This window comes from Echeneis naucrates, chromosome 11, assembly GCF_900963305.1.
Source record: "Echeneis naucrates chromosome 11, fEcheNa1.1, whole genome shotgun sequence".
NCBI lineage: Eukaryota > Metazoa > Chordata > Actinopteri > Carangiformes > Echeneidae > Echeneis > Echeneis naucrates.
The window spans coordinates 1,411,055-1,430,646 of NC_042521.1; the positions used below are offsets into that span (position 1 = coordinate 1,411,055).

A 19,592-nucleotide genomic window follows, 5' to 3' on the forward strand; every position below is an offset into this window, starting at 1 on the left:
ATAGAGACACTTTGCATCAGCAGCACCATGCTCCAGTGCTCTGGGAGACTTTATAGTCCTGACAGTTGAAGACTGGAGGACTGACAGCTTTTCCTTCATCACAACACAACACACATGAAAAACATGACTCTGATCTCCGTCCTCATCTGGACTCTCCTCTGCTGCTGCTTCACAGGTAAAGTCCAGAGAATCAAACTCCTCTATGAACATCCGTCCCTCTGAAATGAAGCCCACAAAACCAGGTTTCTGTCTCTGTGTCCTCAGAGTCCAGAGGACAGGTCACAGTGACTCAGTCGCCTGGAGCACTGAGCTCTGCTGTGGGAGGCTCCGCCAGGATCACCTGTAGGACCAGTCAGAATGTTTATAGCTCAAACTTCTTAGCCTGGTACCAACAGAGAGATGGAGAAAAACCTAAACTCCTTATTTACAGAGCTTCCACTCGAGTATCAGGGATTCCAGAACGTTTTACAGGAAGTGGATCAAACTCTGACTTCACTCTGACCATCAGTGGAGTCCAGACTGAAGATGCAGCAGTTTATTACTGTCAGAGTTTTCACATCATCAACAGTCAGTATGTGTTCACACAGTGAAAAAGCGTCGTACAAAAACCTCCCTCAGTCAGACTGAACAGAAACTGAACTGACTGCTGCAGCTGGAAGATACTGCAGAGACTGATACAGTTCACTGAGGACACACACACACACACACACACACACACACACACACACACAGACTGATCAGAGTTGAACTATTAAATCCTAAAATATAGATGAATATGTTTGTCAGATGTAAATATTGTTGGAAAATTAAATAACACAGAACACAAAGCAGACCTACAACCCATTTATTTACAGCGGCTGCTCACAACAATCCAAAGAGTGGAGGCAAGGCAAGTTTATTTGTGTGGCACAATTCGACAACAAGGTTATTTACAGAGACATTAAAACATGCATGATTAAAGTTTGAACAGAGAAGAAAGAAAAGAAAAAAAGAGATAAGAACAAAAGATAAAATCAGTAATTAAAATATGATCAGATTTTAAAACTCAGCTAAGTAGCAGTAGATTCTGAGCTTTATTCAAACTCAGCTGAAAATCGTTGTCTTCAACCTGGATTTAAATACACTGAGTGTTTCAGCTGATCTGAGGCTTTCTGGGAGTTTGTTCCAGACATGTTGAGCATAGAAGCTGAAAGCAGCTTCTCCATGTCTGGTTCTGACTCTGGGGACTGATAAAGAAACCGGATCCAGATGACCTGAGGGGTCTGGAAGGTTCATCCTGGGTCAGAAGGTCACTGATGTATTCTGGTCCTAGAACATTCAGACTTTTACAGACCAGCATCAGAACTTTAAAGTCTGTCCTCTGATGGACAGGCAGACAGTGTAAAGACCTCAGAGCTGGGCTGATGAAGTCCACTTTTTTGGTCTTAGTGAGGACTCCAGCAGCAGAGTTCTGAATGAGCTGCAGTTGTCTAACTGACTTTTTAGGTAAACCTGTAAAGATGCTGTTACAATAATCTAGCCTGCTAAAGATGAATGTATGGACTAGTTTTTCCAGGTCCTGCTGGGACATCGGATCTTTTGACATTGATATATTCTGAAGGTGAAAGTAGGCTGACTTTGTGATTGCCTTCAGGTGTTTTTCCAAATTTAGGTCTGAGTCCATCACTACACCCAGATTTTGTCAGGTTTTGAGTTCATTCTGGTGTTTAGTGTTCTGTCTTTGTAACTTCCTGTTTTATTTTGAAGTTCTGGTCCTGTCCTGTTCCCTCTTACTTTACTTCCTATTTGTTTCCCATGTTGATTGCCTTCCCTGCCCTAATGTGGATCAAGGTGGAGACCAAAGGAGATGAAGGAGGAAGGAGGAGGAAACAGATAAAGCATAAAGAGGATTGATCCAAGTACTGAACCCTGCGGTACTCCATGACTGACTACAGTACATGAGGAGGAGCTGTTAACATGAACAAACTGATGTCTATATGATGCAGCAGTTTATTACTGTCAGAGTTTTCACTACATCAACAGTCAGTGGGTGTTCACACAGTGAAAAAGTGTCGTACAAAAACCTCAGTCAGCTGAAGAGGAACTGATCTGAACCAACAGCTGCTCTGAAACACAAACACTAGAGGTCTGACTGTGACATATTCTCATTTGATAAGTCTGCTGTGTTAGACAAATTATTTATTTAATTATTTATTATTAATTATTTACAAATTATTTAAAAACTTTGACTTGACATCAAAAGTTATTATACTTCTCATAGTTTTAATCTTTATATATAATAAAAACATTTAATGAACACAAAGAAAGCCGCACAAATGATGAACACAACTTCTGCACTCATATTGATGTTACAAAATCACCATCAAACACAGTCAACATCCCTGAGAGCTAATCCAGAACTGACACGAGTCACTGTGAGTTTCATGGACCGGCTGTTTCTATTCAGACGTCAGCAGTCGGACAGCAGACATTTAACGCTTTCACAAGAAAACACACTGAAGACAAACTGCTGATCAGAGCGTCTTTATTGTCATGAAATATGGAACACGTCAGCGTTACGAGAAGCAAAAAGCTCAATGAAAAGATATAAAAGCAAAGTTAAAGAGAAACAGAGACAGAGAGTTCCAAAGTGAGAGCAGAGTTACTGGATGTCTCTGTATGCTGATGATACCACACTTTATATATCTGATCCAGAGATGAGGCAGATTTCAATCCTTCAACATGAAACAATCAAATCTGACTCAATCATTTCATCTACAGGGTTCATTTAGGAGAAGAGATGAATCAGGTTTTATTTCAGGTCACTCAGAAAGTTTGACCATCTGTTGATGTTCGAAAAACTCCAGATGGACACAGAATTTATTTGATGAACAGATCTTTATTTTCTGAAATAGTGACATTACAAATGTTACAGAAAACTAGAAAACATATCTGAGAGAAAGACAGAAAATGAGAAAGAGACGAAGATGGCGTTACATGGAGCAGAATGAAACCAGCAGCAGAGACCAGCTCGGTTGGATCCAGACTAGGAACACTGGCCTTTACTCAGAGTCTCTGAGACCGCAGCCTGGGAGCCCTGGGTGGCCTCGCAGGTCACAGAGTCCAGGCTGGTCCACTGGTCTTTAGTGAGACTCAGGGTGCTGGTCCAGCTGTAGAGGCCGTCCTTCCCCACCACCCCCCGGCTCTGGTCCCCGCTGCTGCTGCTGATGCTGCCGCCCCGCCCCACCTTCCAGGACAGGGTCCAGCCTGAGGGGAAGCCCTTGTCGGCCAGGCACATGAGCGTGGCCTTCCCGTTGTCTTTGTCCAGCTCCTTCCTGGAGGGGGGCAGCACCCTCAGGGTGGGACGGGTGTCACCTAGAAGACACCAATCAGATTAGAGGACGGGGAGCGGACAGCTGTCAATCAAACAGCAGACACTTGGACACCTTGACTGTGTGAGAGCTGATTTAGTCCCTGAAGGAGTTTCTGTCAGATGGTTTTTCTGCTCCACCGGTCACTGACTCACACATTGTTTCACTTCCCTTTAAGAAGCCTCTCATGCACATCAGCACAGAGACAATCATCAGACAGTTTGAGCTGAAATATATCAAAGTACACTGGAAACACAAAAGATGACTTTACATTTCAACAGCTGCATTTTACCCTCGTCTATATCGCACTATTTCATGGAGACTTTTCTAAAAGACAAAAACTGTTTTTTTAGGAATCTCTTCAAAGTCCTGGTTGGTTTATGATGAAACACATTTAGGGATAAAACTATTAAAGCACAACAGTTAATCAGATCTACTGTGAAAAGCTCCAATATCACATAAAAACAGACGGCTGAATTTAAAAGTCAGACATAAACAAAGAGAAGCCAGCGACTTCAGAAAAGTTCAGTCACACTGTTCAGAATAACTTTAACTGAACGGCACAAAAGTTTCAGAGGGAAAGATGTTGCTGATTGTTGCTGTTTAATCTTTGCTGCTGCTCAGATTGTTCACATTTCACTAATTAACCGCAACAAGAAAAGAAAAGTTCAGAGAATCTGCTTCAAGTTCAGCTTCAGGGTCAAAGAGGAGAAACCAAGAAGAAAATAGAGATTTGAAAGAGTTATAGATCAGACAAAGGGAAATTTACATCCTCTACAAATGTTCAGACACAGAAAAGGAGACCTGAACACACAAAACATTATTAATATTGAAGCAGAAACTTACTTCCAACATCCAGTCTGGTTCCTCCACCAAAAGTCCACCACAGTGATACAAACTCATTGAGCCGTCGTACAAAAACCTCTGACTGTACAGAGACACGGCTCTCTGAGTCTGAAACAAACAAACTCAACTAAATTCACCTCCAATATTTTGGCTGCCTGCCTGAGAGAGACTGAAATTCAATATAACACATTTCTGTTTCTTTACATCGGAAAGACTTTTGTAGAATTTATATGTGATAGAATTGGAAACAGTAACAGACCAAAAGTTGGATATCACCACAGTAGACACATCCAGTATCCTGAACAAAGAAATGCTCATAAATGATAGAAAAGACTTTTGCTGTAAAGAATAGAACATTTTTCTGATGTGAATGACTGAATGTCACCAGAACGTAAAGATCCTAAAACAAACAGTAAATCTGTCTAAAAAGGACGACAGAATATGTTGAAGTGTGCATTAAATGAAAGCTTTCAAATCTTTAATGTCAGCATAAACAAACACAAACACTCTGATCAAACTAGATTATATTGAGGGGAATCATGTTGATGTCATCATAAAACAGGCTGAAACATTTCAAACCTTCTGTGTCCTCCACAACAATCAGCCATGACATCATGACCTCCTGACCCCACATGGATGGAGGACCTAAAGTTTCCCAGCAGGACATTGTCCAAAGCATCACACTGTCTGCACCAGCTGGTCTTCTTCCCACAATGCATCTTGGTGTGATGTCTTCCTCAGGTAGTGCTGCACACACACACACACACACACACACACACACACACACACACACAATGTCAAAGAAAACCTGATCCATCAGACCGGACCACCTTGTTCCATGGCCCCGTGGTCCGGTTCTGATGCTCATACGTCCATTGTAGGAGGTTCTGGTGGTGGACTGGGGTCAGCATGGACACCCTGACCGGTCTGCAGCTCCACCACAAACTGTGATGGTCTGTGTGTTCCCACAGCTTTCTGTCAGAACCAGCATGAACTTCTTCAACAGGTCTTCTGTTGGATCAGACCACACGGTCCATCAATGGGTCCTGATCCAGGACCATGTGGTTCAGTGGTTTTCCTTTCCTGGAACACCTTGGTAGGTCCTGGCTGCTGCAGAGAGGAACCTCCCACAGAGCTGCAGTTTGGTTCTCATCAAAGTCTCTCGAGTTACTGAAAGAAAAATAAATAAATCAATAAAAATGAATAATAAATAATAATTATAATTAAATAAAAATAATTAAATAAACAAACCATATTTTTTTTGACAAAACTTCTTAAAAATAAGAACCAACAAATTGTGATGATCAGATTGATCCAAGTCCCTGTTGGAGTCAGTCAGCTCATTTCCATAGAGACACTTTGCATCAGCAGCACCATGCTCCAGTGCTCTGGGAGACTTTATAGTCCTGACAGTTGAAGACTTGAGGACTGACAGCTTTTCCTTCATCACAACACAACACACATGAAAAACATGACTCTGATCTCCGTCCTCATCTGGACTCTCCTCTGCTGCTGCTTCACAGGTAAAGTCCAGAGAATCAAACTCCTCTATGAACATCCGTCCCTCTGAAATGAAGCCCACAAAACCAGGTTTCTGTCTCTGTGTCCTCAGAGTCCAGAGGACAGGTCACAGTGACTCAGCCAGGAGCACTGAGCTCTGCTGTGGGAGGCTCCGCCAGGATCACCTGTAGGACCAGTCAGGATGTTTTTGTTTACAACAACAAGTACCACCGTTTAGCCTGGTACCAACAGAGAGATGGAGAAAAACCTAAACTCCTTATTTATGATGCTTCCACTCGAGTATCAGGGATTCCAGAACGTTTTACAGGAAGTGGATCAAACTCTGACTTCACTCTGACCATCAGTGGAGTCCAGACTGAAGATGCAGCAGTTTATTACTGTCAGAGTTTTCACTACCCCAACAGTCAGCATGTGTTCACACAGTGAAAAAGCGTCGTACAAAAACCTCCCTCAGTCAGACTGAACAGAAACTGAACTGACTGCTGCAGCTGGAAGATACTGCAGAGACTGATACAGTTCACTGAGGACACACACACACACACACACACACACACTCTTCATATTATTTCCCTCCTTCCATCTCTTTGGAAATTCATCTCCATCAGGCCTCATTAATCCAACTCATCATAAAATCAGCCTGTTTGCTGATGACTCCCTGTTATATATCACAGAATCCTCGTCTCCTCTTCATCAAGAGATTCATCAGATCAGAGGTTAAAGCTGGATTTCTGCTTTCTTCCTCCTGTCCTGTTTGTTAAAATCCACATTTTGATGAAGAGGTCCACTGTGATTGGACATCAGGAGTCCTGATGGAAACATCATGATGTGTTGAGGACAGCTACACTTCACTGACTCTGTGTGTTTGCATATGTGTCCTGCCTCTCTGCTGCAGCCGTTAAGAGACCAGTGTTGATCAGTGTCTGTCCAGGCCTTTCAGAGACACCCACACGCCGGCAGCACCATGATGATGTCACTGACTCTACTGCTGGCCACCCTGGGGCTCCTTGTTCAGGGTGAGACTCTCTTCTGAAAACTGGGCTTCAGGATGCAACCGGGTTCACCTCAGTGATGTCCTGCTGACTGAAACGAGCAGCGTTGACCTTCTTCCATCTGTTCTCCGTGTTAAAGAAATCATCCTCTTCTGTTTGGATGTCCATCATCTTTGTCCAAGCTGGATTTGTCTCAATGACCTTCTCCTCTTTTTCATGTTTTCCAGGTTCATCAGGAGAAATCACCCTGACTCAGTCTCCTGGAGCTAAGTCTGTTAGTCCAGGTCAGACCGTCTCTATCAGCTGTAAAGCCAGTTCAAGTATCGGTAGCTACCTTCACTGGTACCTTCAGAAACCTGGAGAAACCCCAAAACTCCTGATTTATTGGGCTACAACCCGTCAGTCTGGAGTTCCAGAGCGTTTTAGTGGCAGTTATTCAAACACAGACTTCACTCTGACCATCAGTGGAGTTCAGACTGAAGATGCAGGAGTTTATTACTGTGGACAAAGTGGCCACAGCTTCCCGTTCACACAGTGATACAACGTCGTACAAAAACCTCCGTCAGCTAAAGAGGAACTGATCTGAACCAACAGCTGCTCTGAAACACAAACAGTCCGCCAGAGAATACCTTTTACAATTTTATATTCTGTGGTGCCTTTTTTTGGATTAATTTAATTTGCTATACATCAATACAATCCTTAGATTCCAATTTTTAATAAAGTTTATTGACCTTTGTCCATATTAACTAAATAAGTTGTTACAAAATGCAATAAACCACAAAAAAAATCTTTTTTTTAAACACATATTATTACAAATATAAAAATGACATCTGTATTCCTAAAAATTGTAAAAGTACAAAAGTTGCACAAAATCCTTTCAAACCACAGCAAATTAATTTTGTGTGTTCATTGCTTAATTTGTGAGGTACACTAATTTTATAAACTGTACAAAACACAAAAATAAAATGAACATTCTGAACAATATACAAGAAGATGACATGTTCATTAAAATAAACTGTTCATAAGAATGCAATCCAGTGTTGATGTGTGGTTGGTACTTCTGAGCATAAATGTCTTCAAATAAGACAATTTTCATCCATGAAAAGTACAATTAATAAAAATAAATGAAAATCGTTTTATTGAGTTCAACATCATCAACACTGCACACATTGTGTTAGAAGTTTTCAGCATGACAGTAATATATGAATTCTTCATATTTTCCATGAAATTCTTTCTGTTGTATATTAGTAGTATATTATTTTTCAATACATTCCACATCAAATCAAATCAAATCAGATTTATTTGTATAATGTCAAATCATAACAAAGTTACATCAAGGCACTTTACATATAGAGCACGTCTAGACCAAACTCTTTATAAATTTATTTAAAGAGACCCAACAGATCCCCGATGAGCAGGAAAAACTTCCTTTAAGAGGCAGAAACCTCAAGCAGAACCAGGCTGGGGGGGGTTCAGCCATCTGCCTCGACTGGTTGGGTTGAGAGTGGGAGAGAGAGAGAGAGAGAGAGAGAGAGAGACAGGCATTGGAGGGGGGGGGGGTGTAGGCAGGAACATGTAGCTGCATGAAGTTCATGGAGTTGAGCTGTAATACAGAATTCATGCTATATGGGACCAGCAGGTGTTGCAGGAACATGGGATGGAGATGAGTCACCACCTGCAGGATGAGGACAGGGAGAGAGAGGAGAGGAACTGGGAGAGACAGAGACTTTGGCAGAACATGGTTAGTAAATGCAGTATAAATGCTTAGAACTGGGTGAAACTGTTTTTTTTAAGAAGGATGGTTCTTATCAGCGCATGCAAGGAGGAAGGGAGAGAGAAAGAGGGAGAGGGGGAGAGAGAGAGAGAGAGAGAGAGAGAGAGAGAAGCTCAGTCTTTCCCCCAGCAGCCTCGGCCTACAGCAGCATACCTAAAGAGTAGAGGACTTTAGTAATTTTCAACACCAGGCTTAAAACTTTCCTGTATGACAGAGCTGATAGTTAAAAAGTTAAAGCGTCCGCCCCCCGGACCGATGCTGGGAGTTGGTTCCATAGAAGAGGAGCCTGATAACTGAACCATCTGCCTCCAGATTTACTCTTTCAGACTCTAGGAACCACAAGTAAACCTCCATCTAGAGAGCGGAGTGGCCTGCTAGGACAGTAAGGAACTATGAGCTCTCTGAGATATGATGAAGTTTGGCCATTAAGAGCTTTATATGTTAAAAGAAGGATTTTGAATTCTACTCTATATTTTACTGGCAGCCAATGAAGAGCAGCTAACAGGAGAGATGTGATCTCTTTTCCTAGTTCCTGTTAATATTCGTGCAGCCGCGTTCTGAATTAACTGAAGGCGTTTCAGAGATTTGTTTGGACATCCAGATAGTAATGAGTTACAGTAGTCCAGCCTAGAAGTTACAAATGCATGGACTAGTTTTTCTGCATCATCCTGAGAAAGGATGTTTCTGATTTTCCTCATGTTTCTCAGGTGGAAGAAAGCTGCCCGACTAACTTGTTTTATGTGAGGGACAAAGGACATGTCCTGGTCAAAAATTACTCCAAGGTTTCTTACAGTGGAGCTGGAAGCCAAAGTGATGCCGTCCAAACTGATGAGATGATTAGATAGTATTTTTCTGAGGTGCTTAGGACCTGTTCTGTTTTGTCAGAGTTGAGAAGTAAAACATTTTCAGTCATCCAGACTTTTATGTCTTCAAGACATGCCTGCAGTCTGACTATCTGAGTGACTTCATGGCTTCATTGATAGGTACAGCTGAGTATCGTCTGCGTAGCAGTGGAAGTTGATGCTGTGTTTCCTGATAATGTTGCCTAGAGGAAGCAGATAAAGCGTAAAGAGGATTGGTCCAAGTACCGAACCCTGCGGGACTCCATGACTGACTACAGTACATGAGGAGGAGCTGTTGTTTACATGAACAAACTGATGTCTATCTGATAAGTAGGATTTGAACCACTTTAGTGCAGTTCCTTTAATTCCAATTTCATGTTCCAGTCTCTGTAGTAAAATATTATGATCTATGGTGTCGAATGCAGCACTAAGATCTAGAAGGAGAAGTATGGAGGCTGATCCATTGTCTGAGGCCATTAGAATGTCATTGGAGACTTTAACCAGCTGTTTCTGTGCTATGATGGGCTCTAAATCCTGACTGAAACTCTTCAAACAAACTGTTCCCATCCAGATGCTAGTGTAGCTGTTTTGCTACAGCTTTCTCAATGATTTTAGAAATAAATGGAAGGTTCGATATGGGTCTATAGTTTGCCAAAACATCTGGATCAAGATTAGGCTTTTTAAGCTGGGGTTTGATGACCGCAGTCTTAAGTGCCTGAGGTACATAACCCAGAAATAAAGTCAGATTAATCAAATCTAGAATGAACGGCTCAATTAAATAAAAGATCTCTTTAAAGAGGCCAGTTGGTACTGGGTCTAATAGACAGGTTGACGGTCTGGATGATGAAACTATAGAAGCTAGCTCTGAGAGATTTAGAGGTGAGAATGATTCCAGATGTAAAAGAGGCGTCGCAGCTGATTCAGCAATTGCTGTATTCAGTAGGAGATTTTTATCTAACGTAGGCAAGAGCTGATAAATTCTTTCTCTGATCGTGAGAATTTTGTCTGAAAAAAAAAACTAATAAAATCATTACTGCTTAGAGCTAAGGGGATCACTGGTTCAACTGAGCTATGGCTCTCTGTCAGCCTGGCTACAGTGCTGAAGAGAAACCTGGGGTTGTTCTTGTTTTCTTCTATGAGTGCTGAGTAATATGAACTTCTAGCACTGCGGAGAGCTTTTTTATACGTTTTTAGGCTCTGTGAGACTCTTCTGACTTACTGGAACGCCAGTTTCTTTCTAATTTCCTTGATGTCTGCTTTAAGGCACAGATTTGGTAACTATACCAGGGAGCCATCCTCCTCAGATTGAATACTTTCTTTTTGAGAGGGGCGGCATTATCAAGATTCGAACGCAGTGTGGCCATAGTGCTAATCACAAGGTCATCAACCTGCGTATGGGAGAAATCCTCATTTAAATTTAGATATGGCATTGTTCCTGGTCTGCAGGGGTCAGGACCGACCAAAACTGGTCCAAGGAAGGAACAGTACTGAACCACAGACTCTATGAACACATGAACACAATCTCTGTGGTTCCATTTACTGGGAAATATTGACTGGTCTCAACTTTAATTAGCTCAACACAACACAGCATTTTGTCACAAAAATATTAACTTTGTTGGTCTGTAAGTTCTGACCTGAAACCGCTGAGACCACATGATCTGACTGAGACAAAGAAAGACAGAAACAATAGAAATAACTCAGAAAAAAATCAGAGTTGAGTCCATCTTGTTGGAGCTTCACTTTACCATCAGATTCCACAAATTCAACACTCTTGATTGAAGCCGTCATAACAGTGTGTCAGTCAGTAACACTGTCAGTAACACAGGAGTCCCTGTTGGAGTCAGTCAGCTCATTTCCATAGAGACACTTTGCATCAGCAGCACCATGCTCCAGTGCTCTGGGAGACTTTATAGTCCTGACAGTTGAAGACTGGAGGACTGACAGCTTTTCCTTCATCACAACACAACACACATGAAAAACATGACTCTGATCTCCGTCCTCATCTGGACTCTCCTCTGCTGCTGCTTCACAGGTAAAGTCCAGAGAATCAAACTCCTCTATGAACATCCGTCCCTCTGAAATGAAGCCCACAAAACCAGGTTTCTGTCTCTGTGTCCTCAGAGTCCAGAGGACAGGTCACAGTGACTCAGCCTGGAGCACTGAGCTCTGCTGTGGGAGGCTCCGCCAGGATCACCTGTAGGACCAGTCAGAATGTTTATGTTGACAGCAGCAACAACCACCGTTTAGCCTGGTACCAACAGAGAGATGGAGAAAAACCTAAACTCCTTATTTACTTAGCTTCCACTCGAGCATCAGGGATTCCAACTCGTTTTACAGGAAGTGGATCAAACTCTGACTTCACTCTGACCATCAGTGGAGTCCAGACTGAAGATGCAGCAGTTTATTACTGTCAGAGTTATCACTACATCAACAGTCAGGATGTGTTCACACAGTGAAAAAGCGTCGTACAAAAACCTCCCTCAGTCAGACTGAACAGAAACTGAACTGACTGCTGCAGCTGGAAGATACTGCAGAGACTGATACAGTTCACTGAGGACACACACACACACACACACACACACACGAGTTGAACTATTAAATCCTAAAATATAGATGAATATGTTTGTCAGATGTAAATATTGTTGGAAAATTAAATAGCACAGAACACAAAGCAGACCTACAACCCATTTATTTACAGCGGCTGCTCACAACAATCCAAAGAGTGGAGGCAAGGCAAGTTTATTTGTGTGGCACAATTCGACAACAAGGTTATTTACAGAGACATTAAAACATGCATGATTAAAGTTTGAACAGAGAAGAAAGAAAAGAGAAAAAGAGATAAGAACAAAAGATAAAATCAGATAAAATCAGTAATTAAAATATGATCAGATTTTAAAACTCAGCTAAGTAGCAGTAGATTCTGAGCTTTATTCAAACTCAGCTGAAAATCGTTGTCTTCAACCTGGATTTAAATACACCGAGTGTTTCAGCTGATCTGAGGCTTTCTGGGAGTTTGTTCCAGACATGTGGAGCGTAGAAGCTGAAAGCAGCTTCTCCATGTCTGGTTCTGACTCTGGGGACTGATAAAGAAACCGGATCCAGATGACCTGAGGGGTCTGGAAGGTTCATCCTGGGTCAGAAGGTCACTGATGTATTCTGGTCCTAGAACATTCAGACTTTTACAGACCAGCATCAGAACTTTAAAGTCTGTCCTCTGATGGACAGGCAGACAGTGTAAAGACCTCAGAGCTGGGCTGATGAAGTCCACTTTTTTGGTCTTAGTGAGGACTCCAGCAGCAGAGTTCTGAATGAACGAGTGAAGAACCAAACAATGCTATCAAACATTAACATTTATAGTGAAGTCACTAGATTCTAAGTTCAAAAACAAAATCGCTCCCGAAGGAGGAAAATGATGCTACGCTAAAAGGGGCCTAACGGGGAAAACAGAAAATACTCCGTAAGGAGAAAAAACCCCGGCGAAACAAAACAAAAAACACTCACGCTTCTAAGCGGAGGATAAATGGTAAATTGATGTAAAGTTACAGGAACTCTAAATCACTCGCAAGGAGGAGAACACAAAGTCTATAAACATTAAACTATCGAAAGTTATCTACAAAAAAAAAAAAAAAAATCACTCATTCAGAGGAAAAGCTAAAGCTATAAAAGGACTAAACTAGGATATGAAAATTACAACTTAAATTCACTCTTTCGAGGACCAAAGACTTACACAAAAGGATCGAGGGCGAAGGCAAGGACGTAACGCTGGTGTGGGACGAGAAACAACGACACACTGGCACAAGACAAAGGGGAGACAGACTATTTGAGCTGTGGGGGAAATGGGGAACAGCTGGAGACAATCAGTAATCATGAGGGCACACAGGATACAGGACGAAGGGCAAGTGTTCTGAAACGAGATGAGAGTTAGGCATTTCAAAATAAAACAGGAAATGACGAGACACAATAAAGCCCAGACGAGACAACCTCACCACGGTGTGACATTCTCTCTGGCTCCAAAGACAATTACCTCAGTTTTGTTTTTGTTTAGCTGGAGAAAGTTGTGGCACATCCAGTCATTCATCGCCTCAATGAATTTACTAAGAACCTGTAAAGGGCCTCGGTCTCCTGGAGACATTGTAATATATATCTGCATGTCATCTGCATAGCTATGGTAGTTTATTTTACTGTTCTTTATAATCTGTGCCAGTGGGAGCTTGTAAATGTTGAACAGAAGAGGTCCCAGGATGGAACCTTGGGGAACTCCACATGGGATTCTTGTCTGTTCAGATGTAAAGTTACCTATTGACACAAAGTGCTTCCTGTTCTCTGAGTTTGTTTTAACCAGTTTAGTCCAGTGCTGTGGTGCTGTCTGAAACCTGACTGGAAGGCATCATAGCAGTTATTTTGTGTTAAAATGTAATTAAGCTGTGGAAAACCCACTTTACAGAGACTTTTCCAGTTTCATAGACTTCAGCTCGCCGTGCCCTGCCTGTGATACGTCCTCCCACTTCCAGGAGACATGATTTACTTTGTGGCTTTGCACCGACAGACAGACAGTTCCAGGGAGGATTATCACTCCATGATTTATTATAATGCACAGAGTCTGCTTTCTTGGTCGTGTTATCTGTGCTCCTTAGCTGTGGTGACTATTACAACATTCACATCATGGTGGAGACCAAAGGAGATGAAGTCAGAGCTGATAATAAGGCCAACAGTGACGTCAGAAATGATCATGTGTGCAAGTGAATCTACAAAAAGAATCTGAGAGAAAACGGTTCAACCTCAGCTCATTTCCATAGAGACACTTTGCATCAGCAGCACCATGCTCCAGTGCTCTGGGAGACTTTATAGTCCTGACAGTTGAAGACTGGAGGACTGACAGCTTTTCCTTCATCACAACACAACACACATGAAAAACATGACTCTGATCTCCGTCCTCATCTGGACTCTCCTCTGCTGCTGCTTCACAGGTAAAGTCCAGAGAATCAAACTCCTCTATGAACATCCGTCCCTCTGAAATGAAGCCCACAAAACCAGGTTTCTGTCTCTGTGTCCTCAGAGTCCAGAGGACAGGTCACAGTGACTCAGTCGCCTGGAGCACTGAGCTCTGCTGTGGGAGGCTCCGCCAGGATCACCTGTAGGACCAGTCAGAATGTTTATGTTTACAACAACTACCACCGTTTAGCCTGGTACCAACAGAGAGATGGAGAAAAACCTAAACTCCTTATTCACTCTGCTTCCACTCGAGTATCAGGAATTCCAGAACGTTTTACAGGAAGTGGATCAAACTCTGACTTCACTCTGACCATCAGTGGAGTCCAGACTGAAGATGCAGCAGTTTATTACTGTCAGAGTTTTCACTACCCCAACAGTCAGCATGTGTTCACACAGTGAAAAAGTGTCGTACAAAAACCTCCCTCAGTCAGACTGAACAGAAACTGAACTGACTGCTGCAGCTGGAAGATACTGCAGAGACTGATACAGTTCACTGAGGACACACACACACACACACACACACACACACACACACACACACTCTTCATATTATTTCCCTCCTTCCATCTCTTTGGAAATTCATCTCCATCAGGCCTCATTAATCCAACTCATCATAAAATCAGCCTGTTTGCTGATGACTCCCTGTTATATATCACAGAATCCTCGTCTCCTCTTCATCAATAGATTCATCAGATCAGAGGTTAAAGCTGGATTTCTGCTTTCTTCCTCCTGTCCTGTTTGTTAAAATCCACATTTTGATGAAGAGGTCCACTGTGATTGGACATCAGGAGTCCTGATGGAAACATCATGATGTGTTGAGGACAGCTACAACTACTACAGGTCTAAAGTTCTCCCTCCAATCGCCAACTCAGATCACTCAACTGTGTACCTTATGCCTACTTATAAATCAGTTTTAAAGTCCAGTGAGCCCCAACTCAAAACTGTTCTGAGATGGACTGAGGATAGTACAGAGACTCTGTGTGGATTCTTCCTCAGCAGCGATTGGAGCATCTTCCACAGCTTAGATCTAGAAGAAGCCACAAAAACCATCACTGATTATATCAACTTTGGTGTGGATAATGTCGTGGAAAAAAAAGAAATCCTATATTTCCAAGGAAACTAACTCATGTATTAATGAAAATAGTTAGTTTTTAAAAGCAAAGGCCGAGCAGCTCTCGTGGTGGCTCAGAGAGAGCTCAATCACATGCTGAGGAAATCAAAGGACCAACACCACACGGACATGGAACACAGCTTTAAGGAAATGGACAACAGAAGATTATGGGACTGTATGAGAAGCATCGCTAACATGTCCCCCTGCACAAAGCGGATGATAACACTGGATGACTCAACAAGAGCAAATGAACTGAACGACTTCTTTCTAAGATTTGAGGAACAGGATTTTTATTCTATAGGGAGAGAGATCCCAGATTCTCTGGTCCCTCTGGAGAATGTTAACGCCACATTACACCGCAGCAGGGGCGAGCTGTTTTCAGTAAAGTTGGCAAAAGGAAATCACCAGGTCCTGATGGCCTGCTGCCTACTTGATTAAAAGTTGCGCAGCCGAGTCAGCTGCTTCCTGGTGCCCCTTTTTTCAGAGGTCCTTTTACAGCCACACAGTGCCTGACCTGTGGAAAAAATCAGTTCTTGTACCAGTTCCACAGATCTCAGCCCTGCGGTTGATAACGACTACAGGCCAATCTCATTGACTTCAGTTGTAATGAAATGTTTTGAATTATTGTTGATACGTCCAATCTGACATTGCCAGTTGTGTCGGCCCCTTACAGTTCGCTTACAGACGAGGTCGTGGTACAGAGGATGCAGTTATCACTGTCACCCACTTGATCAACAAACATCTTGATCATACAGAAACTGATTAAAATGAAGGTTGACAGTTTAATCATCCAATGGTTTTATTCTTTCTTTACTAACAGATCACAACAAGTCAGGGTAAACAGCTCGCTGTCAGCCACGAGGCGGTGTAGCACGGGCGTGCCCCAGGGCTGCGTCAGCTCCCCTGTTCTTTTTACACTGTACACTGATGTATGCAGGAGTTCACATCCTAACAACCATGTCATCAAATTTTCAGATACCATCATCCAAAGTCAGCTAGATGTAAATTCCTGCCCCTCTGTGTACCGCAGTGAGAGAGCCTCCTTCAAAACCTGGTGTGATAACAACTTCTTGGTGTTAAACACTAAAAAGACAAAGGAAATGACTTTTGACCTCAGGGAAATCACAGCTCATGACCCGGTAATCATTAACGACTGCGTCATTGAACAAGTGTCTTCCTATAAATTTATTTCCTTATGGTGTGCAATATTCTATCGTGGAGTAATCATGTGGACTTCCTCTGTACCAGACTTGCTCAGAGGCTACACTTCCTCAGAAGGATGCGGCTGTTCGGTGCCAGAACTGAGGTTATGTTAACATTCTCCAACGCTGTGTTAGCCGGTATTATAAGATATGGCATGGCAGTATGGTTCGGCTCCCTTCAGAGAACGGCGTCCATAGCAATGAAAATAATAAGCAAACAGGATAACGCCCGGCCCCTCCAGGCAAAATATGAGGGAGCTGTTGTTAAGGGAGCGGATAAGACCTTGAGTGACCCCTCTCATGCTCTTCTTCAGGGATATGAGTTGTTGCCTTCAGAAAGGCGCTACAGAGCCAGCAGGTGTAGGAGCAACCGCTTTAAAATGTCCTTCATTCCCACCTCCATTGTACTCCTAAATAAACTTTGATCTACGTATTTTATCCAGGTTTTAAAGTCCTGTGTTTTGATCCATGTATTTAACGGTTTCTTTATTAAGGGTATGTGCAATATTTTTGGGCGCACTGTATTTTAATTTGCACTTGTGGCACCTTATGGAATGATGTCTATGTCAAATGGTGGGACTACTGTATGCATGTATGTATCTGTATGATTGCTGGCAGCAAGATGCACTGTACAGCCCAAAACAAATTTCCCTCGCAGGACAATAAAGTTTATCTTATCTTATTTATTCCATGGCTCATTAACAATGTCACTTCACATTCACAAGCACAGAAGTCACTGAACCAAATCCCATTAAGGAAGCAGATTTTTAGATTTAAATATCGAATGGGAATTCTTCAATCTTTAGAAATTTTCGAAATGTTTCTCACCAAAGACTTTACATCAAAGTGATAAATAATAAATGATACAAAAAAAACAAAAAAACAACAGTAAATACATTTAGATGGTAGCTGTGAAGGAAAATTTAAATAAAACCAAATTTAGCAAAACTTTGAACCATCCAAATTATTTAACTGCAAAAAATTCACCTTGAAAAATCAAAAAGATAAATATTTTGGTGACTTTTCTTTTTCTGATCATGTAAATCTGTGTAGATGATAACTTCACATTCACATCAAGGTGGAGACCAAAGGAGATGAAGTCAGAGCTGATAATAAGGCCAACAGTGACGTCAGAAATGATCATGTGTGCAAGTGAATCTACAAAAAGAATCTGAGAGAAAACGGTTCAACCTCAGCTCATTTCCATAGAGACACTTTGCATCAGCAGCACCATGCTCCAGTGCTCTGGGAGACTTTATAGTCCTGACAGTTGAAGACTGGAGGACTGACAGCTTTTCCTTCATCACAACACAACACACATGAAAAACATGACTCTGATCTCCGTCCTCATCTGGACTCTCCTCTGCTGCTGCTTCACAGGTAAAGTCCAGAGAATCAAACTCCTCTATGAACATCCGTCCCTCTGAAATGAAGCCCACAAAACCAGGTTTCTGTCTCTGTGTCCTCAGAGTCCAGAGGACAGGTCACAGTGACTCAGCCTGGAGCACTGAGCTCTGCTGTGGGAGGCTCCGCCAGGATCACCTGTAGGACCAGTCAGGATGTTTATGTTTGGAACAACTACCACCTTTTAGCCTGGTACCAACAAAGAGATGGAGAAAAACCTAAACTCCTTATTTACAGAGCTTCCACTCGAGTATCAGGGATTCCAGAACGTTTTACAGGAAGTGGATCAAACTCTGACTTCACTCTGATCATCAGTGGAGTCCAGACTAAAGATGCAGCAGTTTATTACTGTCAGAGTTTTCACTTCCCCAACAGTCAGCATGTGTTCACACAGTGAAAAAGCGTCGTACAAAAACCTCCCTCAGTCAGACTGAACAGAAACTGAACTGACTGCTGCAGCTGGAAGATACTGCAGAGACTGATACAGTTCACTGAGGACACACACACACACACACACACACACACACACACACACACACACACACACACACACACTGTTCATATTATTTCCCTCCTTCCATCTCTTTGGAAATTCATCTCCATCAGGCCTCATTAATCCAACTCATCATAAAATCAGCCTGTTTGCTGATGACTCCCTGTTATATATCACAGAATCCTCGTCTCCTCTTCATCAATATATTCATCAGATCAGAGGTTAAAGCTGGATTTCTGCTTTCTTCCTCCTGTCCTGTTTATTAAAATCCACATTTTGATGAAGAGGTCCACTGTGATTGGACATCAGGAGTCCTGATGGAAACATCATGATGTGTTGAGGACAGCTACACTTCACTGACTCTGTGTGTTTGCATATGTGTCCTGCCTCTCTGCTGCAGCCGTTAAGAGACCAGTGTTGATCAGTGTCTGTCCAGGCCTTTCAGAGACACCCACACGCCGGCAGCACCATGATGATGTCACTGACTCTACTGCTGGCCACCCTGGGGCTCCTTGTTCAGGGTGAGACTCTCTTCTGAAAACTGGGCTTCAGGATGCAACCGGGTTCACCTCAGTGATGTTCTGCTGACTGAAACGAGCAGCGTTGACCTTCTTCCATCTGTTCTCCGTGTTAAAGAAATCATCCTCTTCTGTTTGGATGTCCATCATCTTTGTCCAAGCTGGATTTGTCTCAATGACCTTCTCCTCTTTTTCATGTTTTCCAGGTTCATCAGGAGAAATCACCCTGACTCAGTCTCCTGCAGCTAAGTCTGTTAGTCCAGGTCAGACCGTCTCTATCAGCTGTAAAGCCAGTACAAGTATCAGTAACAACCTTCACTGGTACCTTCAGAAACCTGGAGAAACCCCCAAACTCCTGATTTATTTGGCTACAAACCGTCAGTCTGGAGTTCCAGAGCGTTTTAGTGGCAGTTATTCAAACACAGACTTCACTCTGACCATCAGTGGAGTTCAGACTGAAGATGCAGGAGTTTATTACTGTCAGCAGGGTTACAGCCGCCCGTTCACACAGTGATACAACGTCGTACAAAAACCTCTGTCAGCTAAAGAG

The 19,592-nt window shown here is 42.5% G+C and overlaps 4 gene segments (V, D, J or C); 3 read left to right on the forward strand and 1 right to left on the reverse strand.

The window, feature by feature from the left end:
• LOC115050538 (Ig kappa chain V-III region MOPC 63-like) overlaps nucleotides 1-19,592 on the reverse strand; it is a 38,615-nt gene that overhangs the window by 330 nt on the left and 18,693 nt on the right.
• LOC115050541 (Ig kappa chain V region K16-167-like) lies at nucleotides 124-590 on the forward strand. The segment is given in 2 exon segments: nucleotides 124-175; nucleotides 265-590. Coding segments are annotated over 2 exon segments (378 nt in total).
• On the forward strand, nucleotides 6,544-7,261 carry LOC115050539 (immunoglobulin kappa variable 6D-21-like). The segment is given in 2 exon segments: nucleotides 6,544-6,730; nucleotides 6,934-7,261. Coding segments are annotated over 2 exon segments (363 nt in total).
• LOC115050540 (Ig kappa chain V-III region MOPC 63-like) lies at nucleotides 18,838-19,556 on the forward strand. The segment is given in 2 exon segments: nucleotides 18,838-19,045; nucleotides 19,249-19,556. Coding segments are annotated over 2 exon segments (360 nt in total).